This window comes from Egretta garzetta, unplaced genomic scaffold (genome assembly GCF_000687185.1).
Source record: "Egretta garzetta isolate BGI_Z169 unplaced genomic scaffold, ASM68718v1 scaffold215, whole genome shotgun sequence".
Classification (NCBI taxonomy): domain Eukaryota; kingdom Metazoa; phylum Chordata; class Aves; order Pelecaniformes; family Ardeidae; genus Egretta; species Egretta garzetta.
In genome coordinates this window covers 66,329-91,128 of record NW_009259719.1, presented here as the reverse complement: position 1 = coordinate 91,128, position 24,800 = coordinate 66,329, and the positions used below count along the sequence as shown (strand labels likewise).

Below are 24,800 nucleotides of genomic sequence, written 5' to 3'. Positions count from 1 at the left end.
CTGAACCACTGTCTCATTCGGAGCCCAAAGTCTTCATCTTGCACCCAGGAAACAAAACACCATGTGGGGAGGAAGGTCTATTAGAGGCTATTGGCTGTAAAACAAATCACAAGTCAAGAAGGTGAGAGCTTTTGCTATAAATTGCCTGCCACAAGCTAGCACAAACCAGATAATAAATGCGAGGCAGCCCAACCTCCCTGAAAAGAGGGTGATGCCATCCTCCTCCCTGATAGCACTCAAATTTGCTAGACACCCAAAAGGCAGCTCCTCCACGGCAAGCCAGATGGACAAAGTGACTGCGGATCGTGCCCTTGTGCAACAGCACGTTCAGGTTCACAGTTCTTGCACAGAAGTGTGGGAAAGACCTGCAGGACAGACCCAGGCTGCTGAGCCTGATCCCTGTGTCCCCACCACTCACCCTTTTTTGCAAAGGGCAACAACTGCAGCACAAGAAAGAGCATAGTCCAGCCTCAGCTGAGAGCCCGGCTTGGCAACGGGGAGAAAAATAGCTCTAGTGTCTTGGGCTGCAGTTACAGCAGAACCTCTCAAGGGCAGGGAATAAGGTATCTAGGAAGGATGGAGCAAATGAGTTCTGTGAGGTAGCAAGAAACAAAAAGTGAAATGAAAACATAAAACTGCCTTCTTCACCTCACTGCAAACCCAGTGCGCTTATCACTTCAAGGGGAGGAAAGAGAGTGTTCCCTGCCAGCTAGGAAGAGCAGCACGGTCTAGGAAAGGAAGAAATGCGTAGCAGAGATTTAATCCCCAAATCAAATCCAGGCTGCAAACGCAGAAAGCGGCAGCCAGGAGCGTGCGAATCCTGCTGGGTGGGCAGCAGAGAGGGAGCGCAGCGCGTGTGACACATTACAGCCAAGCAAGGCTGCACTCCGAGTCTTTGCTTTTGCTCCAGGCTTGGCAAGAGAATAAAACAAAGCCAGGCGGATTTCAGCACATCTCCCACCTCCCCTGGGACAGCAGGCTTTGTTGCTGCCTGATTTATAAAAGGCGTTTGGTGCTTTGCAATGTGAGCTAAATTCACCCTGGTAATAAAGGATAAAAAAAACCAAACGCCACCACTTTCCTTTTTAAACCCTGTTTGGAAACAAACAAACGGCATAAAAGGCTTTTGAAATCTCTCTTAACCTGTATCACAGAGGACAACTCTTTCTCCTGTGCCAGCCCATTGGCTCTGGGAGGACAGGGACAGAAGTGCCGGGCACTGGTGCTCCTCCCTGCCTCCACATCGGCCACCTGGAGAAGCAAGCACAGAGACTGCTCTGCGCAGAAAGGACTTGCGTTTCCTTTTGCAGGTACTTTCCCTGCCGTAAGACTCCCCCATGTGCTGTTTCCCAAGGCTGGCCTGGGGACACCAAACCATCAGCACATGCTGATGAGGCCCTTGGGGACAACTTCTCCCGAGGAAGGATCTGCAGCAGGCGCTGAGCACTGCCACGTCGCTGCACCTCAGGCACCCCTAGGCAGGACAGACCACCAGTGGAAATCATAGGCGGGAAGAGAAACCAGCACGGGGGCGTAAGTGCCAGCTCACTCACCCCTCACTACTCCATCTGCCTAACAAAACCAGCTCTTCTTTCCACCCCACAAGAGCTCAAGCCATGCTGGGACCTGGTCCGTTTAGTACGAAAAACCTTGCTAGAGGGCATCTACATTGTAGTGCTCAGGCACTTGAGCAGACTTTAAATCCAGCCAGCAAGGGTACTGGAAAAAGTTTAGCCAGAGCTCCTGAGCTGAGGCTCGGCCACCAGAGGAGTTGCGGCTCCTGGAATCCCCGGGGGGTGACATGCAGCAGTTAATGCTGCTCCTCCGTTCTGCTCTTTTCCCAGCATTATACAGCCAAAAGCAAGAGTGCTCAAACACAGCACCTACCTACTCCTCAACCAGAGCCCTCCTCTGCGTTTCAGAACCTTGCTTTTATGCCAATTTATAGAGCTGGCCTCTGCTACAATGAAACCAGGCAGAAAACACTTTGTTGGGCCCACTTGTTTAAATCTTTCCCCTTTCTGCACGCAGACAAAAGCTTTATCTTTCAGAGAAAAGAAAGGGGGGGAAAAAAGAAAGGAATGGGAATGGCGCTCTCACACAGACACACGCTCCCTTCCTCCTCCTCCCAGAACAGCTGCAGCCCGGTGCCAAGACGTTCACCTGGGATGCGAGGGAGGCCGCGGTCAGCCGACGAGTGCAGAAATGGCAGTGACAGTAAACCATGCCCAGTGAAGAATGGGAGATATTACAAGGATGATAGTAAATATCTAAATGAGCCTCTGAGGAGAGAAAACAAACCAAACCATGAAATGTTCAGCAGCAGCACCATCAGCATCCAAGGGCAAGGTCTCTAACCTCTCTGCCGGGCTGTCAGGCTCAATAAAACGGACGAGAGGTGGGGAAGACAGGGTTTCAGTAGCAAAGATGCCTCCCTGGAGCTGAAGTCCGAAGCCATTCAAAGGGTCTCCCCTGAGCACCACCTCTGTTGTCTCCGTGTGGACTATCTGCCCACCAGGACCCACCGTGCTGGAGGCCAGCGACACTGAGGGGAGGAGAGAGGCAGAAGGTCAGGGTAACCATGGTCAGCACAACAGGTCTGGTCAGACCTCGGTCTGGCAGCGGTGGGGACAGTGACCAAGGATGAGGGAGGCACTGACAGTGCCGAGATGAGCAGCCCTGCCCCAGCTAACAGTCAACAATAAGGACAGCAAGGCAAGCATGCATGCCCCGGCCAACCCAGCCCTGGCCCACCACCACTCTTACGTGAGCTCTTGTGCTCCTTCTTCTTCTGCCTCCTCCTCAGCATGGTGGTGCGGGGGCTCATGGGGTGGGAGCTGCGAGGTAGCGTGTTTGAGTTCTGGCAGGGGAAGCCCTGCGTGTTCATGGTGGGAGATGAGAAGTTGGCAGCCACCAGAGCTGGGGAAATACAGAGCGTGTTAAGGATGTGCACAGAGAAGCAGGTTCATCTAATGGGTGTTCATCAAACACCTAATGTGTTTGGACTAGCTCCTTCTTCCCAGCTCCAGGGCTCAAGATTGAGGCAAGAACCTTGTCCTGGGCTTGCAGCTCCAGGAGAGCTGTGAGAGTGAGCTTGGGCTCAAGATGGATGTTGCTGTCTGGTGTGCGGTGACCCCAGTGACTGGGCATCCAGGCCACCAGCTGAGAGGTGCATCGTGGATGCAGGGCAGCCAACAGCAGGTTGGCACTAACAAACCTTAAATACATAAAAAGAGAAAACACAGTTTGAACTTGAGCTACTGGGCAACTGGGCTCCCCTGTTTGCTTCCCAACACACAGCGTAACATTTCCTCCTCATCTTGCTGTCATAAGACAAGAAACCTGGAACAGAGCCTGCTTTCTGCAAGAGGTGGGCTTACAGACAGATTTTGAAGCAGCTGTAATCCTACTGCTAACATGTTTGTTTGCCCTTGCCCGTATGAAACCAGGCACTGGGGTGGGGGGTTATAGGATGGGAGCACGGGTCTGCCCAGAACACCGCTCTGGCTGCAGTTACCAGATCTGCACATGCTGGGCTGCAGATACTGATTTTGCACCTCAGCACTGGACCTCTCAAAACAACCCCAGGTGATCAAGGAGGAAAAGAGTGACACTTGCGGCTATGGAGTTGGGTATTACAGAAACGGAGGGGCACGACACAAATGGACACATGCAGGGATGGGGGCAATGCCATGCGCTGGGGTTACATTTGCAGTAATCCTGTCCAGACGTCTGGTTCCATGTGGGCGTCTTGCAGTGCCCGGGATGGTGGGTGTGACAGTAGTTGACACAGGGGTCCCAGCAGTGGTGGTGGTCACTCTTCTGCACCTTGACTGATGGCACCCAGGAGAGCAGAAATCACCAGAGGCAGGGAGAAGAAGTGAGAGAAAGAAAAGGTAAGAAGCATAAGCCAGGAGGTTGTAGAAAAGAGCCTCATACTAGCTCTGAACAAGTCAGGACCCAGCCACAGTGTGTCAAGCACCAGCAGCAAAAACGTGTTCCCACGTGACCTCCTGACACTTGATGCAACATGGCAGAAACCCACTCCTTCCCCATAAAAATCTCCACATCCTGAGCCAACGGCCTGACTAAGCTGTGCTGGCAGCGCACAGATGTCATGACCATTCGCAGTCTGTTGTGCAACATGCAGAAGCTGCCTCCAGCCATAAGTTTCCCGCAGAGGCCTTCAGTGTTATCTGACAGCACCGGGGAAACCTCCTTGTGCTGTTTCCCACCTTGCTGCCAGAGCTGCCCTCCCAGTGACAAGGCACAACGCCTTCCACACACGCCAAGGACTGCTTCGAGCACTTTGCTTGGCTTCAGCCTTTGGTTGTTTAGTGGCTGCTCTTGGCCGGGCATCCACCACAGGGTGTGTGTATGGATGAAAGAGAGGAGTAGCGCAGGGCTGCCTCCAGCTCACCAGAACAAAAGGAATTTTATGCACCGCTGCTTAAAGGCAATTACAGAGGGCCACTGACACAGAAAGAGATGCCAATGCTGTGGCAAACAGTAAACTAAAACATGGCACCCACATGGCAGACTCTATTCAAGGCCACACAACTGCTTTAGCTTCAACCCTAACCCTCAGCCCAGCCCATGTTGGCAGAAATCTGTTGCAGCATTGACATCCATCATCTGGAAATCCCTTAATTCCAGGAACTGTGGCTTTGCAACATCAGGTTGCGATGCCACAGATCTCCTCTGGAGTGCCTTAAACATCCCCCCAGGCATGGGTCCCTTGCCTGTTCCCACTGATGCTCTTTGCCCCTGGGCAGCACAGGGTCAGTTTGGTTTTCCTTGCCCAGCAGCACTGGGTTTTTCTCTCCCAAACCTCTGTGCCATGCTGTCTGGATCTATTTTCTTCCAAGAGGAATTGCTGGCTGGCTAATGAGCAAGATTGCAAGTGTCTCTTTTATTCAGCTAAGCATGAATGGCATCCCACAGCGGAGCATCGCTGGAGCCACGAGTTATCCCAGAGCTCTTAACCTTGCAACCACTTGCACTGACTGGCAACGGCCTTTCCAGGACAAGACCTCCTCCAGGATGTGTGTCCGCCACGTAGGCAGAAATGCCGCCAGCGCTGGTACTACCAGAGCTTTCTTAGGGGGCAAACCTGGGACAGTGGCTCAGTCTATTTAGGGAGCCCACCCAGAGATCTCATTTAAAGGTGATCTGTTAGTGCCTTTAACAGTGGACATCCATTTTGTGTGCATGCATCACAGGCACCAAATCATTTCAATCAGGTTTTCCAAATGATACAGTGATTATATTTAGTCTTTCCTAAACACTTAGTGAGTTTAGCACTTAGTATATCAAGCTCTTAAAAAATACACTTCCAGCTCTGGGATATCTATTTTGTGGATTCAAAAGTAAACTCAGAGCCAGGCAGCTTTTAAAAACAAAAATCAAATTAATAAATGTAGCTATATCTAGACAAAAAGGAGAGCCCTTAATAAAATGAAACACTTTGAACATGAAGGACAGAGCTTATGGGCCTATATACAAAATCATTTAATCCATTTATAGTAATTAAAACTCTCCCATTTGTCTACAAATTCTTAGCTCATATCTGACAACAGAAAAAAGTGCCTTTGAAACCCAGCTGTCAGTGCGTTGGGGAATAGAAGAGATTTTGGACAATTCTATGATAAAAACCTACAACAGCCTTCCCCAAGCTTTCACACATCATCCCCGCCTGAGGAAACCCATCCATCCCAGCACCGCTTCTGGGCACCATCCACTCCCGTTGATCTTGTGAGCAGGGCATAATCCTCCCACAAATTCTCCAAATGCCCCCAGAGCCACAGAGAAAGCAAACTCAGCTTGACAAAACGTGTGCTTCAGCATTAGTATTTTTGCATGGCAGCTGCAGATCCCTCTCCACCTCCTCAATAACTGGATTTTGATTGCATGAGAAGCCACATTTTAAAAATACCATGGCAAGCCCCATGCAGGCATACGCTGGAAGGACTCAGTAGTACAAGTGCTGAGCAGGGATGCGTCTGCACAGTCTCCTCGGCTGCTTTCCCCGGGCTTCACTCTCTTGCCAGCCATGACAGTTTGCTTTTGCATGGCCCATTTTTCCTTACTGCCCCTGTTTGCTTCCCTAAACGTGGAAAAAGCAGCCTGTGGAGTTGGCAGTCAAGGTCTGGAGCAGAAAACAGCCTCCCTCCCAGGGCCAGATGCAGTTTGTCAACTTTAGTGTGGTCCCTCAGCTGCTCACCATGGGCTGCGCAGTGCTGTGGTCTCCAACCACACACCTCTGCCTCCTAACAGCCATGTGGATGAGCAACATCCCTCCTTATGATCCTTCACATGTTAAAGAGTTTAATCAGAAGTGGGAATGATTGTTTTATCCCTTATTTTTCCATATTCATGTGTTGCAATTATTCTCCCAAGTTTGTGTTCTGTGTTTCTGCCACAGCAAACTGATCTGATGTATGGAGGTTTGGCTAAAAAGGCTCTGAACACACCGAGCTGTCCTTCCACACATCCTCCTTCTCCGGAGCTGCTGCTGAATGCATGTGTTCTGAAAGGAGATTAAGACAAGGGCACTAATGGAATGAGAAGAATAGTTCATTTTAACAGCCACTGAGAAAGGATTATAGCTTTCCATTTTTTCTTGGGCACAAAGGTCAAGTCATCCATCCCCCTTTGTTAAAATGCTTTAATTCTGCACAAATTGGACTGGACATGTAAGGGATTTATTTCTAGACATGGAGATGTTATTAGATTTTATGTTTCACCACATCATGCTAAAGAAGACAACACAGATACTTTCGTCCTTTCCCCAAACCACCCTAGAAGAGAATGGAAACAAGAGCTATGCCCAGGGCTACTGTGCACCAACATTCTTGAAATGCATGTTCCTGAGGGACAAATGATTGAAAATGGTTGCAAAAAGGCGCTGGTGCTGAACAGTCACGCCTGAAACACCTGAATTGCAAGACCACCAGCACAGACTGTAACAAAACTGCAGGCAAGAGTTGCAACAAATCTGCTAGTACTGAGGCTATGTCCACAGTGAAGTTTATATGAGAGCCTGAGTCAGCCTCTCACGTGGAAGGAGAAACTAAAGGTGGGTAACAAGGATGCTCATCAGGGTGAATTCCTAGTAACGTTTACAGACATTTTGAGCCTGGAGGTAGAATTTTTTTCCCTGCTGTTTCTTTGGTGGGGGGTGGTGGAAAGCAGCAGCTACGGATGCATTCACTCTACCCCTTGCTGCTCAGACACAGCGGCCACTCAAACAGGCTGGTCAAGAAGATGAACGCCTGTGTCACAGCTTTGTTTCCTATAGAAGTCCAGAAGAATCCTGCTCAGATACTGACATGTCCTTTACAAAACCTTACCAGGCATCAGCAAATGAAAACTGAGCTTGGAAATACATTTGCCAGCACCAAGGTTGTTTTCCTCCCTCTCCATTAAAGTCTCTTATCTGAGGTACTAAGGAAGCGGCTTGCACAGCACTCAGCACTGCAAAACCCTGGGATTCCCGACTCCAATTTCCCCATTCAAGCACAGATGTTACCTTTTTTCCTATTCACATCCTTGAAGAACGTCATCTAATCACATGCATTTCATCAAAACATCTTTTTTTTTTCCTCCACAGATGTCTCTGGAGTTTGTTGCCACCATTCAAAAGCAGCAAGAAGCCCAATAGGGACCTCAAGTGAATTTTAAGGGCAACCAGCAGTGTTTGCATGGAGGACACACCTGTTTCTGGGGGCTTCAAAGGCAGCCTGCTTTGGTGAACAGGTAATATCTCCAGCTTGACATTTTCTGAAGTGGCAGCTAAAAGCTGAGTTGCCTCTAATAAGGAGCAGTGCTCTGTGCTCGTGCCATCAATGGAGAGGATATGGTCGCCAACATGCAGCGCGCCACACCTGCAAAGGGAACAGCAAGAGTGGTAATTACACACAAAGCCCAAATCCATGTCCTTACAGCTAAGAGCAGAAACGTACAGAATCCAATTGTGAATTATTGTGTGAATTCATGTGAGTATTTTTCATATCTCTTTTTTTTTTTTACTTCCAATTTGAACCTTAGGTTCAAGCTTTGCCCAAAACACCAACTAAGACAATTCATGCTTGAGTCAGTGCTGCTGATGGCTTGGGAAAGATCTTTTAAGTTTTTAATAATGCCCACTCACAGCTAGTCTGGATGGCTGAGGGCTCACCCAGTGGTGTAGTTAACTCCTACGAGCCAGCAGCGCAGCTCAGCAACACGACTAACCGCAGCTAGGGCTGTATCCCGGTCTGTCTTTCTGCATCCCCAAATCAAGGGTGACTAGCTGACTTGCCCATCAAGAAAAGGCTCTAGCCAGAAGTCTCCAGAATAGGTGTTTGCCATTCCACAGCTCCAGGGCACTCAGATCTGAGTTTTTTAAACCAGAGCTCAGCTTTCACATGCACTGAGTTACATTCATTCCCGGTGAGGAGTGTCCACTAGCGTTGGGTCAGGTATTTTTAGCGCGCTTAGTGCTAAGGACATGTGGACATGGACATTTCAAGGCAAGGCAGGGAAGAATGGGGACGAAAAGCAGCAGAGAAAGGAAAAGCAGAGCAAGGAGCAGCCTGTTCACATCTGTACCTGTCTACCACACTGGCCGGCTTGATCTTGTCGATGACAATGACCTGCTTGTTCCGGTGCATGGTTGTGGTCAGTGTGATTCCCAGCGTAGACCCCGGAGTCTTTGCTATTTCAACTAGTAAAGGACCTGAAGCATTTGCTACAGTATCTGCAAAACAAGAGAGCAACTGAAGACACTTCTCATACTGCCTTTTCCATTTCTGAATGCAGGGGGTTGCCCAGTAGTGCTGATTTGCCACGAGTATCAGCAAAACCCGTAGTTTGGACATCCTACAGTCTGTATCATGCAGTAACTTAACAAGAGGTAAACTCAAGAAGCAAAACTTCTTCTGCACAAAACACGTATAATAATGAAGTGAAGAGATATTACAGCAATTCACTCATGGAAACAACCCCTCTGCCTCTTTTCTTGGGGTTAAAGAGCAAGGTGGAGAAAGAGACTGCTCAAAGACAAAGCAGTCACATCAACAGTACTAAAAGCACAAAAAAGGAAGATCAGAAGGACATTACAGGCTTCTTCCCAAACAAACTAAAAAGGCACAAAGAAACAGGATCCCACTTTCTGAAGTACTCAGATGTCTTGCGTGCTGATGACCAGCACACAACTCAACTCCTGTGTGCTTCAGCACCAGCTTCTAAATATCCCCTCGAGTGCTTGTTTCAGCTCCTCTGGTGTGATGGTGGGAGCAGAGGCACAGTGCTGCCTACCTGCATGCTTGCAAGAGCCTCCTCTCTCTCATCAGACAATACAGGAGTAACTCGTGTTTAAAAGATGCTTTTCTGCAATAAGCTTAATAGATGCTGTAAGTGAGACTATGGAACTCCTACGAAATTGCACCTGCTAGCATAAACCTGCACCATACCTATTCATCTCTTCTGAGGAAGGGGGAGGAAAAAGAAAGCCTGTGTCTCTGGTTGATTAGACAGAAATCCCCTCCACCTCTATTATACACATTTGCTTCCAGATTACCTAAAGCCATTGTAAAAAGGCTGGATTCACAAACGTGTTATTGCCACCACACAACCCACAACCAGCACCCCATGTGTAGTTTGATGCCCCCCAAAAGTGCACTTCACAGAAACCCAGCCATCCACTTCAAAGGAAAGTCCAGCAGAGCCCTCTGAGAGCTTGATGCCTCCTCCGCCCTTAATTATTCATAGTAAGGCTTTTCTCTTCTAAAGCTATGCTCCACTAAAAATGCTGATGCTACTTGGCTCCAAAACTTGATGCATGCCTCATTCTTGCTCTCTGATAAGCGGGAATATTGATGCAAATGTTGGAAGCTAAGCCACAGTGAGGTCTTTCCTGAGATTTGCTGAAAATGCTGAGTCTCTGGAGACAGAAATTTCCCTTGGAAATTTCCCCTGGGGACCAGCCAGGAGATGTTCAGGCTCTGGTCTACTTGCAGTGACCTTTTTCCCAGAGGAGGAATGAGGAGGAATAAGCCACGTTAAAGGTTATGTAGGCTTCAAATAAAACACTGTTTATTCTCTGTTGAAAAGGACCACTGGGGAGACCTGCAGGCCCTGGCAAAAAGCACATCCCCATTCAATCAAAAGATACACAAAGCATCCAGCTAAAGCCTGCAGAAGGTGCACTTAAGCCTTCATTAGCAAAGGAAGCACCAAGAGGCTGAGGATCTCTTCCAACAGCAAACACCAGCTATATGTTGGTTTTGAAGCCCGTGGGTGTCCAGCACATATCCTCTGAAGTTGGACAGAAACTTGTATTTCTCCAGCTGAAGGGAAGGAAACAGGAAAAAAAAACCCACGTAAAAAAGCTTGCTGGAGTGGTAGACCTTTCTGTGCAAGGAAAATACCTACTCCTCTTGGTTTTGCCCAGCATCCAAGCTTCCCAGCTTTGCCAAGCATTTCCCAGGCCATGTCTCAGCATGATGATGAGAGGAAAAGGCTTTGGGTACCTTCTCCCATGCCAGGACCTAGGTATCAATACGACTGTAGGAAATCACAGGCCTGCCTACAGCCCACGGTCCCTCCTCCCACAGCACAGGCCACCCCGCCATCCCTTTTAATTCTCATCTCCAGTGGCATAGATGAGGATTGCTCCAAATCCATTTTATAGAGGCATTTGTTGGGGAAATACCAGCCAAGCTTCTATTAATTATTCTAGGGCAAGATTTGGCTTAAATCAAAGGTCAGGAGCCTGCAATTTAGCAATATTTGTGAGGCATGATTAACATGGGGCTATTACACCCAAGCTAATTTAAAAAGAAACACGTCAAGGCCAGGGCAGGCCATGCAATAACCTCACTGTAGGGAGTCAATTCCTGTTGCTGCTTTGGCACCACAAGGTCCTTCTGCACCATCACGCACAGCTGGAACCTCACCCAGCAGCTGTGGAAAAGGCATCCGTGGCTCTCCTGCATTTCACAGCAAATCTCACCTTACTTAAAGCAAGATCCTCTCTCACCAGCCAAGAGACTCTAAGCAGTTGTTCTGGAGGCTCAGCATTCACCAGATATTCAACTCAAATGCTGCTCAGCATGCACTGGGGGCCAAAAATCACACCATTGCAGAACAAGCATCACTGAGGCCAGTGACACAGGGTTTAATATGGATACAGCACCTTGCATCATTTCTCTAGGGTTTTGTTACCAAGGAACGGAAAAACCACATATGCTGCCTTGCCTGGCTGTGCAGAATTTCATGTAAGGGTTTGAAAGTGTTTTGCAAGCAATGAATGAATTGTGCTTCCCAGAGGAGGATGGTACCATTTTACAGACTGGGAAACTGAGGCACAGCTGTCACACAACTTGTCCAAAATACATGTTGTTTAGTGGACAGTCAGAAAGGGTCCAGAAGAGGATCCCTCTCCTGTTCCCCACTGCTGGATGAATGATGTTACATCTCCTGACGCTATTGGGGGAAAGCACACGCGCTATCTTCATCTATCTTCAGAAACAATATTTTAAATAACCAAATAAACCCTTAAGCCCTCACCCTTTTTGAAGACATCTTCTCTTTTTAGGTGGCATTGACTAAATAGGCCCCTGTTAAAATTCAGTATCAGCAGCTCTGGCCTGAATCAGTCCCGGGAGCCCATCTGCCCCCAAATCCTGCCTGCATTTTTCCTTCCGAACCCAAACTTCAGCCACTTCAAAATGTTCAAGTGGAAATTCAGCAGCCACCAGGTGATTCACTACAGATCTAATCAACCCTCTAATCTTCTCCACCAAAACTGAAAGAAGAAAGTCTACCAAAACTTGCTCAAGTACAGCAAACGCCATCACCCTGTCCACCTGGCTGACCCCAGGAGGACACAAGGGCTGTGCAAAACCCACTCACATCAATGTCGTGATGGATACAAGGGAAGCAGGGTCTGCTCCAGGCAGTCAGACGCTCCAGTGCCAAAGGTACAAGAGAGCTGGTTACCCCACCGCTCAAAGCTGGGGGTCAGCAGGAGTTTTCATAAAGATTTCTCTCTCAACAGCTTATTTTGGAGGAAATACAGAGCAGGGGGAGGGGGAGGGAGAAGGTGTTCCTCCTTGCACTAGATTTCCTTGAGCCCCACCTGGCTCTTCTCACCACCCTAAGGAGGGATGCTCTTGTAACCAGGCTGGAAAGCGTTCTGAGCACTCGCCTGGGGAATGAGTGAGGCGTGCCAGCAGGGACGAGGAAGAAAAAAAGAAAAAAAAGGCAACCCCCTTGCAAATGCAAACAAAATAAAACAAAAGCTCCTAGAATAACCAAACCAGGGAGCTGCCCCTTCCCTGACACAGCCCAGCGGCTTGTGATCCCTCCGAGCTCCATTTCAGGCCCTATCCCTTGCCGCTGCTCAGCAGATGCCAAGCAGTCGCCCATCTGTGGGACACTACCAGCCCTCCACTCCATCAGCAGGAGAGCCCCGCAGGCCTAAAAATCTCCAGCCTAAAAACAAATGGGTGGAGGGGCAGCTGGGGGAAGGGAGCAGAGAAGGACACAGCAAATCACTCTGCTCATTCATCATCTCTGGCAGAGAGCTTCCCCCTTCCATGAGTCAACCCTAAAGGCTTGCAGCCCAGTGCCTCGTGTCACGGCACACACAGCTTATTTACTGAGTAACTATTCAAATGCCACTGGTTTCTGGCTGATCAGTTTATTTGTTGGGATGCCCAGCCCCCCCTTTTTTTTTTAAAAGGCCCATAAGATAGAGTGTCGCCACAGGAAAGCATCTGTTTATTACAACGTTTATCTAGCATCAGCAAAGGGCAGAGGCTTTCCTGATGCCCAAGGGAGGTGTGTGCCCAGTTTGCACTCCTTTTAAATGGAAATGGCAGATTAATTTAATTCCTTTGGTGGCCTTGAGAAATCGCAGCCAATTTGATTAAAAGCCTGCCATGGCCCCATCCTACGCCGGCCTCTTCGGTGAAAGCCTGACAGCCGGGGGATGCTCGGTGGTGGTGGCAAGCAGCTGCCACATCCCTCACACCGAGAGCGGGGCTGGCCCCATGCAGCTCCTCCTCGGCACACAATTTTGGCTGAGAAACCAAGCAGCCAGCTGGGGAACACTGTGATTCAACACTCCCCCACAGCAGCTTTGGTCTCTCACCAAGGACAGATGCGGAAAAACAGCTTTGCCCCCTCGAGGGTCAGCCCACACCACCCCAGCGCGCACGGCTGCAGTGAAGAGTGAGAGTGATGCAAAAAACCCTATTTTACCGGGGGATGAACAGGCCAAGCATCACTTCATGGTGGTATCCCAGCTCTTAGAATTAATCAAGTGAACTGTGTGGCCACAGGTCCCTCCAGCCCCTTCGCCAAGTTTTCAAAACAGGAATTAGGAATGCTGCCGAATATCATCCTCACACTGCTTCCAGCACCTGCTCTTCCCTTCCCTCATCATCTTCCCATGGCTGATAAAAAGAATGTCTGTAATAGTTGTGATTTGGAGATGATGCACTCGTCTCCTCTTGCAGTTATTAGCTGTTGCCTGGCAAAACTGTCTGCAGAGATTGTTTTAAGCTACATGTTCTGCATCATCTTGCCTCAAAAGAAAGCAGAGCAAGTATATCCTTTTTCAGGACTGGGGAGAAGCACTCTATGCAGGAATTATCTAAGAAAGGGGTTGGGTTTACATTGTAGGAAGTATCTGGCCATGGTCCACCGTATAGCAACAGAAGATGGAGAACCACTGCATAAAACCCTGCCACCACCCAGTGTTCACTCAACCCTAGCAGTTCAGGGTGGGAGAGTTATTCAAGAAGAAATACGAAGACACCTTCATGGCTATTTTTGCTCCAAGTCAGGTTTTAAAACAACCAACTTTCTGCAACATAGGCACCAAGGGACCATGCAAACAACAAAACCCCAAGAAAGCCCATTTGTCACGCACCACTAATTGTTCAGACTTGACAGCTCTGCCCAAAATCCCTCCTTACCTCCGCCTGCCCCCTCCCCGGGCAGGGCTGCCAGCCCAAACAGCCTGCCAGGAGAACAGACATCCCTTACTGATCGCTGCAGAGCTACCACAATCGCAATCATACAGAAAGGTAGAAAAGAGGGTTTGGGTAGCTTCTTTCTTCCATCACTTAAGTGTTTCCTCTTTTTCATGAATACCAGCCGATTTCTAAAGCGAAGCTGCTCCTGCAGCATGGCAGAAGCCAGGCAGTGTGCAGGCGACTGCCGAGGCATCAGTTTTTCCTGCCAGCTCTCCCAGCAGAGTGTGTGCCTATGTGGCACTCAGCTGCCCAGGTCCTGGCAGCCTTCTCCCCCTGGAGAGACCCAGTAAATCCATGCTTGTGGAGTTTCTGCTGAAAAGGAGGGGAAAGCCTGGGGGAAGAAGGCTCAAAAGGAAGCAGAAAACCCTCAGGGCTGGCACGAGGAGCTCCCTTATCCTGGTGCAACCCTCTTGCACATCACATGGAGTGAGTTGTGGCGTTCTCAGCTCTCTTTCCTTGGGGGTGGGTGGTATTAAACTCTCTCAGATGCAGATCCTTTTATTTCTCTCCTCACTGACAAATCAGAAAACAACCTGATATCACAGACTCCTATTCCCCACTGGCTCTCAGGCTCAGACGTGCTGGACTGCTTTGCAAGATTTGTGGAAAAGACTCCAACCTAGTGCAGCTTGTGGCTCCAATGGAGGCAGAAACCCCTCTGGAGACATATATGCAACGTCAAAACCTAACGCACAGCTCAATGAGCTTCCAGAACCAACATAGCTTTGGACTCTGTGGTAACCTTAAACTCATTAACAACGCTCCCTGCAGTAACAGCTGTGTGTCACAAAGCCAGCTCAAAATGACTTTACAGTAGCTAATAATAAACCTTTCCCAGGGCTTGAAACTGAAAATCAAATGAAAAAAAAAAAAACCAAAAGCCACCAACCCTCCAAACCCTCAAACTTAATATCTACTGTGTAGCACATTTTTTAGAAATACCCATCCTCTGCCCTCCAGTAAATTCTGTTTTATTTGGGGTCAATCAGTTGATCACCCCTCATTTATTTCAGAAGCAGATCTAAACTAACGTTTCTAAGGAAGGGAATAGCTCCAGAATTAAGCAGGGTCAGAACCGAAGCCACAGCCACATCAAGTCTCTGCCCGCTCCTCTGCACTCATTTAATAGCAGTATTTGCAGTGCTGGCAGAGCGCTCCAGCCCCCTTTAACTCCGACTTCTCCTATGCCCTCTTTGTCTACATTAGAAAATCCACTTTCCCCCCCTCCTCTAAAACCAGTCATCATTCCCGTCAAGGCACATCACTGGATAAGGGCATTTCAAATGCATTCAGCTAAGCCAGCTTTGAAGTCTACGCCCTAGCCCCATGTTGGCAGCACATTGCTCAGCAATTTTTCCACTGAAACCGAGTATCCCAGTTACCGTGTCTAGTCTCACATACTTTCCAGGCAGTCAGGGAGAATGCCACCACAACCATCTTAGCCTTACCCATGATGGTCACATCGTACTCGATCTGGAAGAGTGCCTCCTGGCTGCACTGCCGCAGGATGTTGAGGGCATCAGCGTGGGTCATGCTGTGCAGAGGGATCCCATCAACGCTCAGCAGCCTGTCCCCAATTTTCAAGGACCCTTCCCTGTAAGAAGCCACAGGCAAAAGGAGTTTTTTGTGTATATGTATTTATTTATATTTAGATATGCTATATATATATTTTGCATATATATTTAATATACCTATGTCATATGTGTGTGTATACATATATGTGTGTATGCGCGCATAGATATATATAGATATATAAAAATTGGAAAAGTCAATTGCTTTGATCCTGTAGGAATTGGACATTCCTTGGGACAATGGTTTGTGTTATTTATAGTAGCAGGCCCATCATATTAAATTAGCAGCACGAGAATAGACAGATTGCCTCCTGCTTTCTAACACAGCATCAGCTCTTCATCTGCACAGGGTTAATTAAGTGGTTGCCTCTAGAAGAGGAGTTTCTGTTTATAACTATAACATCTACACATGGGTCAGCCTATGAGCGCTGGACCCATCCTCCCCACACACCACAGGTCCCACACCACCTGTGTTCTTCCATACCACCGGCATGAGAAGCCTTAGGGAGGCACCAGCAAGGAGGACAAGACAGACGCACATCCAAGAGCACAATGAGAGCGGCTGGTCTGCCTTGTGAAAGCAAATGCTGGAGGTGCAACAGGAGCATTACCTGTCTGCTGGGCCACCCGGCCTCACGTAGGTGAGCACCAGTGGTCTGGACTTGTGCCAGTCTTCATGGGCTCCCCCTGTAATCAAACCGGGAAAGCCGTAAGTCACTGGAGGTTTGAGAGTCTGAACGAGAGTGCTGAGAAAGGAGAGACATTTATCATGTAACAGCTGACACAGCCTGAAAGCAAAAAGACTGCCCTGGATTAAGCAGCCGGCAGTCCTTGAAGGCTGCACGGGATGTTCTCCAGGACACGCTTTTGCTTCTCACCTAAGATTTATGACATTCATCTTTTCTCTTCCCACTTCCCAAATCACCTCTGCCGGTGCTTGTCCCCTCTTTGTTTTTCACCAGAGAAGCTACTAACCTCTCAGCACAAAGCCAAAGCTGTTGCCTTCCTTGTAGAGGGACACCTCGATGGTCTTGGGAATAATGCCAGCATTGCTCTCCGGCACTGAAGGAAGGGAGGAAGACCCAGTTACCCCCAGATAGACATTTTCCATGCCACCTTGCACCAAAACTCATCAAAATGGCATTGAAATGAACGTCCAGCCCAATCCCCTTATTGTATCTTCCCTGTTTGAAGGCAAAAAGAGCCCAGCCTGGATGTGTGAACCTTCGTCAGAGCCAACCACCATATTTTAGGATGATTTCACCAGCTCAGTGTAGTGCATCTCCCCTAAAATTTGTCTTGGTTAATACTCTGACATTCAAGTAAAACCGTCTCATTTATCAACTGGCTTTAATGCATTCAGCATTACTCAAAATCCAGAAGCTTCTGCTGCAGATGGAAACTTATTAAAAAAAAACAGCAGCAGTTTAAGGAATCAAGTCACCAGCTGACCTTAAAGAAAATTAAAATCCCAAATCCTCAGTGCAAAAGGTTGGGGTTTTTTTCCCTTACCTCTCATATTTTGACTTTAAAAAAAGATTAAGTGAATCCTTTAAACTGATCCTAGGGGCAATTCAGTAATTTTATGTTAAATACACAGTACTATTTAATGCACAAAAGTAAAGAGAAAAAGAAAGAAACTGTTTCCATCCCTTGCCATCCCCTGCTATTTAATGATTTATAGAACTACTGTGAATACGGGACAATTTCCCAGTCTTCTCCATCCAGAACTGCACATGGCATTTCAGCCTGGTCCACTCTGAAAAGATCAATTCCTGATCTTTAAACTAAGTGCAATGAATGCCCACAAGGATAATCAGAAAAAAGACTAAGAGCTTGACTTCAACCTGGCAAACTGAAGCTGACGGCTCCCCTAGACACATCCACGCTGGCATTCCCCCTTGGCTCAGGGGGCGATATTTGAAGCAAATCTCCCCACTGCCCTCACCGACCACATTGGTCCTCACTGCCAAGCATCAAGTGCAAGCCCTCTGGCTTGCAACCTGCACCCAAATTAGGGTTAAACTAACCCTTAAACTAACCCAAGAGACGTACAGTGGAGGCATCGTACCACCTTGCAGGCAGGCAGCCCTGGGGACCAGACTACAGTGAGGCCAAATAAACCCCTAACCCACCGTCCCCCACACAGCCGCTTTGCTCCTGCTGCTGTCCACAGACTGCTAACAGGGACGCAACCTAGAAATACTCCAGACGGGAAAAGCTCAGGGCACAGGAAGGCTCCCAGTTAGGGGCTGATACTCACATACCAAGAAAAGGGTATAAAGCATCCACAAATGGGTTCAGAAACCATCCAATTTCTGCCCTAAGCATCCAAGCATGAAGTTCTTCAACAGCCTTTCGTAAGATCAGTGGGGAGAGGGGAAACCTAAGCCAGTGTTAACACAGAGCTTGGTTTATATATAAAAGAGATGATATGACACAGTGGCCTGAAAACTAGGCTTGGACTTGTAAGGTCTCTTCCAAAGCAGGAAGTTACAAAGAGGGGAGAAAAATTCAAACCCACAAACAGAAGCTATTGAATTGCACTAGATTTCTGCTCTTTGCCCAGCAAAAGAGAGAGGAAGAGAGGAGAGGTGGGTGCGCACAGCAATAAAAAACCCTCACCGCAGATGAAAAGCCCACAATGAACTGGAGCAAGGCAATAACTGACAATTCCCCGTATTTTGCAGTGCCTCTGTGTTTGGATTAGTCATAAACAGCATCAATAACCTCACTGGAGAGAGGTCGCTATTTCAGTGTGCTCCTGCTGCCCATTCAGAGGTGAGGACATCTTGCATCGCTGCTAGTGATTGAGCCATGTGGTATTGGCACTGCTCCTTAGCTGGGAAGTACAGCTTATCAGATTCCTGATAGCCAGGCTGACAGCTAAGGAGAAAGATTAAGAACTGTCACCTCTAGTGAGCACGAGAACATGGAAAACTCCAGCCACAGTTTGTTTTACCAGGGTTGTATGCGAAAGCTAAGTAATTACAGCAGAATAAAGGGCGATGATGGATAGAGATTCAATTAATTCAGATATTATTTTTTTTTCTTCTTAGGACTTTATATGGTCATTTATATATTCAGTACTTTTCATGTAAAGGCAGCGGCTATACCAAAGCTATAAAGTGTAAGAAAGTTTCCTATCTGGGGCAAAATGTTTAGATTTCATTAGTTTTGGTTTTCCTGTCATCTTATTTTCGGTTGTTCTATTTCTTCTGTCCAATCATCCTCTGACTGATCTGGGTAACTGAATGAGTAACAACCGGGGAGATCATTTTCACAACAGAAAGACCGTGATGAGAAGCTGTATCAAGGAATTTGTTTTAATCAGAACAAACAAATGAGGGCATGAGCACGTAGTATCCTGCATCAGGACACAAGCCCCATTAATGTGCGTTGGGCTTGCCAGCTTCTGCCAGGGCCCCTGAGCTGGAAAGCAGATTGCTTCAGCTTCCCTTCTGAAAACACACGTTTCAAAGCATCTCGAGGAATACCAGCAGTTGCCGCAGTTCAGAACAGAGAATCTGGCAATACACGCTTAAGACTCATTAGTTTTGGTTTTCCTGTCATCTTATTTTCGGTTGTTCTATTTCTTCTGTCCAATCATCCTCTGACTGATCTGGGTAACTGAATGAGTAACAACCGGGGAGATCGTTTTCACAACAGAAAGACCGTGATGAGAAGCTGTATCAAGGAATTTGTTTTAATCAGAACAAACAAATGAGGGCATGAGCACGTAGTATCCTGCATCAGGACACAAGCCCCATTAATGTGCGTTGGGCTTGCCAGCTTCTGCCGGGGCCCCTGAGCTGGAAAGCAGATTGCTTCAGCTTCCCTTCTGAAAACACACAACGTTTCAAAGCATCTCGAGGAATACCAGCAGTTGCCGCAGTTCAGAACAGAGGATCTGGCAATACACGCTTAAGACTGAATAAAACCTCCTGTAGCCACGTTCCAAAAGGGATAAAGAAAAACAAGCTGAAGCAACGTCAGGAGGCAGATTGGCCTGTGCTACCAAGTCACTCGGAGGCAAGACAGACCTAATCAGCCATCTCCCACCGGTGTGCATGAACAGGCACCCACTGTGCTGGAAAAAGTGCTCTGCTCCGACTGCACGCAGCTCTGCAGCATCCACTGCCACGCTGCGAGCAGATGAAGGCAGAACATCAAAATGCCCCTGGACACTGCCTTGGCCATGACAGCTAACGCACGAGCAAGCCCATCTGTACCCCAGGACAAAAAGCAGCCAAGAAAAGAGAGCAGCGTTATCAGAGAGGCACCCACCAGCCGGCGGAAGCTCGTACTCCACTTCCAGCACTACCCTTTCGCCCACGTTTTTCAGCAGGCTTATGATCTCATCGTGCCGCAGCTTGGTCAGGTTAATGCCATTCACCGACTTGATGTAATCCCCAACGTTCAGCTGGTCACTTCTGCAAAGAAAGTTTAAAAAAAAGAAAAAAAAAAAATGCAGTGGTAGCACAAAGTCTCTGCTACGCTCAGCCTGGACGTGCCTGGTGAACCTTTGGTAACTGGGGGACTTCCTGAACAAGCCACCAACACTGGGCTGATCATAGCTCTCTGATTGTACGTGCCTGCTATCGGAGAGAAGTGCTAAAATCAAAGCCATCTATCTTTCCCAGCAGCAAGTGTTCAGATCTGTACATACAGCAACAATTGCAGTATACGTGTTCACAGCCTCTCTTTTTGTTGCTCAATTCCCATTCATGTAGAGCAATCAGTCACAGAGAAGCATACCAAGAGCTGTCTGGAAAAAAAAAAAATCCAGCACGGAAAAAGAAAACATCTTTCCTTTTGCTTGTTTCCTGCAAAATTGTTCAATTACTCCTTCCCTTTCTCTGCTTCTTGGAGCCTTTCCTCTCCCATTCCTTTTCTGAGCCAATAACATTACTTACACACTCAGCATGCAGAACAGCTACAATATTAAACCACTTAGCTTGATCAAGATGTATTGTACCACGCAGCTCTCCTGACAAGGCTGCCTAATTTCACAGAATCCCAAATATCCCTACACAAAATTTCAGAGCATAATTGTACAGAGCATGGAAAATAACTCAAAATAGAAGATGTTTTACTTACTGAAGCACCAACTTTGCATTCTGGGGCACTTGAAAAAAGGGAGCCGGGTGCCAACTATTTTAATTATAACCATATTCATTCAGTAGCTAGAACATGCAACTATTCCTCTCCCATTTTACTGTGCTCTCTGCACCCCATTTTGGTTTCTCACCTTGCAGCCAGTCCTCCCGGCCTCAGATTGGAGACTCTTGGCTTTCCGTCTTTGTCCGTGCCACCTGAAATGGTTAACCCAAGGGTGCTTCCTTCCTTCTTAATCAGCTCCACGATGGTGACGCCTCTGAACTCCTCTGAAAGATCCAGAATAAAGACAAACATCACATTCCTCCCAATCCCAAAGACACCTGTTTCCTACAGATGGTAGGAGAACAGACCTGGGATGATTTATACAATTAGCTTCAGTTGATTTAAAATGAAGCTGTGAAAGAGAAGTGTGTCCTGGTGGAGGGAAAGTGTTGCATGCATGGCTTGCAGGCAAGACCAAGCAGGACAAGGCAGAGGAGTGAGGGCTTCCAAGAGGATAAAAACTTTGTGTTTCAAGGTGCTGGGGGCAGTGGAAGGACTCAAAACCAGGGTGATGGGATCTGGGCATTGGTCTAGGGACACTGCCTCAGGAATTACATTTGATATGGAGCAAGGTGGGTGTTAGGAGAGCTGCGTGACAGGCAGTCACAGTTACCAGGTAGGAGGATGCTGTGGACCTTGCAGTAGCTGCCTGGATGGACAGAACAGGGTGGTTCTTACAATACTGTGATTTAAAAAAACATCACAAGACATCAATACAGTTGGGAGATAAAGAATGTAACACAGAGAGGGGGTAGGATCCCGCCATCAGCAGGGGAAGGACGGGGGAGGCATGGACATTTATTTACAGCACTTTCCCCACCCACCTGTGCCTGGTCTAAGCTAAACTTCCTCCATATTGCCCACCTCATCTACAGCTGGAATTGAAGGCAAGAGTAACTTTTAAAATGTAACTGGTTCCATATGCACTGTAAGCCATATACATATGGCAGGGTCAGCCTTAGGGGCTGCGCACCCCACGCAGGCAGTGTATGTTTTACCTTCTTTTAGTCCCAGATGACATTCTTGTTTGTCCAGCATCTATATATAAGCCTGGTCTGATGACAGTTTTGATCCCATTACAGCTCCTCTCTGGGTTTTACGAAACAGGATCCCTAAGATGTTCCAACTTCTGGATTTGACATGGAGGAGGGGAGTAAGTTAGCAGGAGAGCCAGCACCAGCCTGAGGAAAGACCAAGAGCTCTGCAGACTTGGCAAAAGGCAGCTCCATGCTACTCCACATGACGGCAGTCGCACTCTGCTCAAAGGAGGATTAGCACTGGGACAAATCAGATGACTTTTGTGCCTTGCCAGAGCCTCCACTAAGAAGCTTTTGTAGAATTTGTCCACAACATGATCCATTCACCTCCACTACCTCTGGTGTACTGAAGTCTCCCACAGTTTTACAGGAGGAAAAGTCTCCTTCACACAGGGACCAAGACCGTGCAGGGGAAGGCAGTGATGGGCATTGCACGTGGCAAACAGCAATCCCACAGCTGTGGACTAAAGCCCACACTGCAAATGGCCCAGGAGGTTATTTGCACAGCAAACCCCATCAAGCTTAAATGAGATGCTCTATTTGGAGAGGGAACATTTGAAACCTCTTGCACACTATGATTTCCAGAGCAAGGCACGGTCTCTTAACATATTGACACAGAAGATCCATGCTGGTGCAGGGTTTCCCCCTCTCTATCCTTTCACTAAGAAAAAACACCATGTCATTCAGCACCGTTGGTGCCTCATCACTAGCACTTTGCTACTTGTGTAATGACACCAGAAACTGTGTCTCGCTTCAAGTCCTGCAATGCACTACCTGTTTTGTAAAGCACTTCCAAGAATAATCCATGCACTCGATTAACGTGAGTGGGGAACCTGTTTGCAACCTCGTGCCAGCCTGGAAGGCGTTCAGGCACTGCTGGGCACCCATTTAATGTGGCACTGGCAGCTCGTTGTAAAACGTCAGGTCTGTAACACTTCTGCTTTTTAAACTCAGTTTTGATCCCTTGCCAACTACAGTAACTTAGTTTTCAATTCACCAACCCGGGATCCCATGGGCTGCCAGAAACTTTGTGGGGGCTCCCTGCCGAGCTGGAAGGAGCACCATCCGGCACTATCCTGCAAATTTCCTCTCAACTACAGACATAACTGATCAACACAGATGGTGCCGCAAGGGGAGATTATTAGCTCCTCAATGGGGTTTAATTTTGATACTTGATAAGTGTTTAGAATGAGAACTCCCAGAGCGCAATTACCCATTGTTATGGGTTCAAGGAGAAATCATTGCTCTGAAAAAAGGCAAGTCCCTGAGATCAATCTATCAAGGTAAGCAATAGGGGATTTTGACCAATGCCTCTATAAATCTACTGCCGCTATCACAGACACACACATGTAAAACTGAGACGGTTAAGCAGGACTGGTCCTTCAAGACACAGTCTTTTAAGTGCCATATGAGAGTAGTCTTGGATATCTTCTGTTGGCATACATGCTTGGATTTTGCTGCTCAAAGTGTCCCAGGGCAGGAAGAGCACACCTGCATTTTGCCCTCCCCAGTGAGATGCTTTGAACTGGGGTCGTTGGCCAGACTGGCTCTCATGAGGGAGTCAGCCTCTCTCCATCAGGGCTGTGGTGCAGGGGCAATGTGCTGCAGCAGCCCCAGAGGATGCAGAATATCCCAGAGAAAAATTGCCAGATGATGAAGCAATGGCCGTGTTTCTTCCCCATCCCCCACAACACACTAAACCAAACCTGTGAACAGTCAGAAGTCAAAATCAAGCCCTGGGCTTTATTAGGAAGGAGAAGAGTTGCCCAGAGCAGCCCATCCAAACCTGCTGGTGTGCTGCTGGCAGGCAAAGCCCAGCACCAACTGTGGCAAATGTGCTACCATTTCTCCACTCCCTCTTCAGCCCCCAGCTGTGTTTCTGCACAGGAAGGTTTATCTCACAGAAGTCTGCTGTGACTGACTAAATATCAAAACAAACTTAGTCACACACGGGAAATACAAAGCTTGCCAGACACTACCAGTCTCCCTCCCCACCCGGCGAGCTCAGATGCAGCAGCGCTTCTTCCTTCTCTCCTTTGCTGCTGTTTTCTTTTTTGTGGGTACCAGCCCAGCACAGGAACCAGTCCTTTCCTGTCTCCCTGTAACCACCATCAACAGCTCCATGCCAGACTGCAACTGCACCAGTAACGTACCACTCACTGTGACCAGTTGCTACCATCCATTTCTGCCCTCCAGCAAAAGCGTTGCTGATAGATACACCAGAATGGGTGGTTTGGGAGGTTTTACCCATTCTAGGGATAGCCAGGTAAAGTGTAATGGATGCCCCGATATTTTGGAGGAGGAGCTGATCCCCTCTGTTACCTGGGATGCTTTGCCTCCTGGAGACCAGGGCTGTGTCCATCCCACCGGAGTCCTTGCTCCCCTTTGAGTAAGGGCCATCGTCTGTGAGCAGAACAAACACAGAAGCTGAAATTAGAACCAAAAGTAACAAACAACAGAACCAGACCATTTTAAAAACTTTGTCCTGGTGACACTGGAATTGGGATCACACCCATATCACAGACCATAGGCAAGGAAAAGCATTACCAGCCCTGGCTTTGCACTGCACTGTGCGGGCTATCTTGCTTTTTAGAGAGGGAGGGAAAGAAACAAGAAGGCAATAACATTATCTGATTTATTCCTCTTGGAGCTAATCCGTTAGGAGAGAACAAAATTCCCTTACTCCTGTAATTATGTGGAACAGCTGAGGGCAGAGAAAGCTGTGGCATTAGTCTCACAAGTTTTAAGCCTGTCATTATGCTTGTGAAGAAACTTACGGTCTTTGGAAATGGAGTTATACATCAGGACACTAACAGGGCACTAAATCACTATACTTGAATGAAATTGCCTATTCTTATAGATTCCATTATTTCAAAGTCACATTTTCCTGCTGCTGTTCCAGCCTCTGTACAATATAGAGAGCACCTTCTCTTAAGCGATTTAAAAAAAAAAAAAAAGTCAGAGGGAAGAGAAAATAGTACTATGCACTGTAAATGCAC

At 47.8% G+C, this 24,800-nt stretch overlaps 1 protein-coding gene across 1 annotated transcript in view; it reads right to left on the bottom strand.

The window, feature by feature from the left end:
- Positions 1-24,800, bottom strand: part of GRIP2 (glutamate receptor interacting protein 2) — a 119,255-nt gene that overhangs the window by 39,751 nt on the left and 54,704 nt on the right. Inside the window, exons 2-12 of the mRNA XM_009639289.2 lie at positions 24,124-24,204; positions 20,853-20,988; positions 19,889-20,034; positions 16,577-16,663; positions 16,213-16,288; positions 15,479-15,624; positions 8,593-8,740; positions 7,717-7,886; positions 3,708-3,833; positions 2,767-2,919; positions 2,359-2,545 (exon numbers count right to left, since the gene is read on the bottom strand). Of these exons, the coding sequence (XP_009637584.2) occupies positions 2,359-2,545; positions 2,767-2,919; positions 3,708-3,833; positions 7,717-7,886; positions 8,593-8,740; positions 15,479-15,624; positions 16,213-16,288; positions 16,577-16,663; positions 19,889-20,034; positions 20,853-20,988; positions 24,124-24,204 (1,456 nt within the window). The remainder of the gene's footprint in view (positions 1-2,358; positions 2,546-2,766; positions 2,920-3,707; positions 3,834-7,716; positions 7,887-8,592; positions 8,741-15,478; positions 15,625-16,212; positions 16,289-16,576; positions 16,664-19,888; positions 20,035-20,852; positions 20,989-24,123; positions 24,205-24,800) is intronic.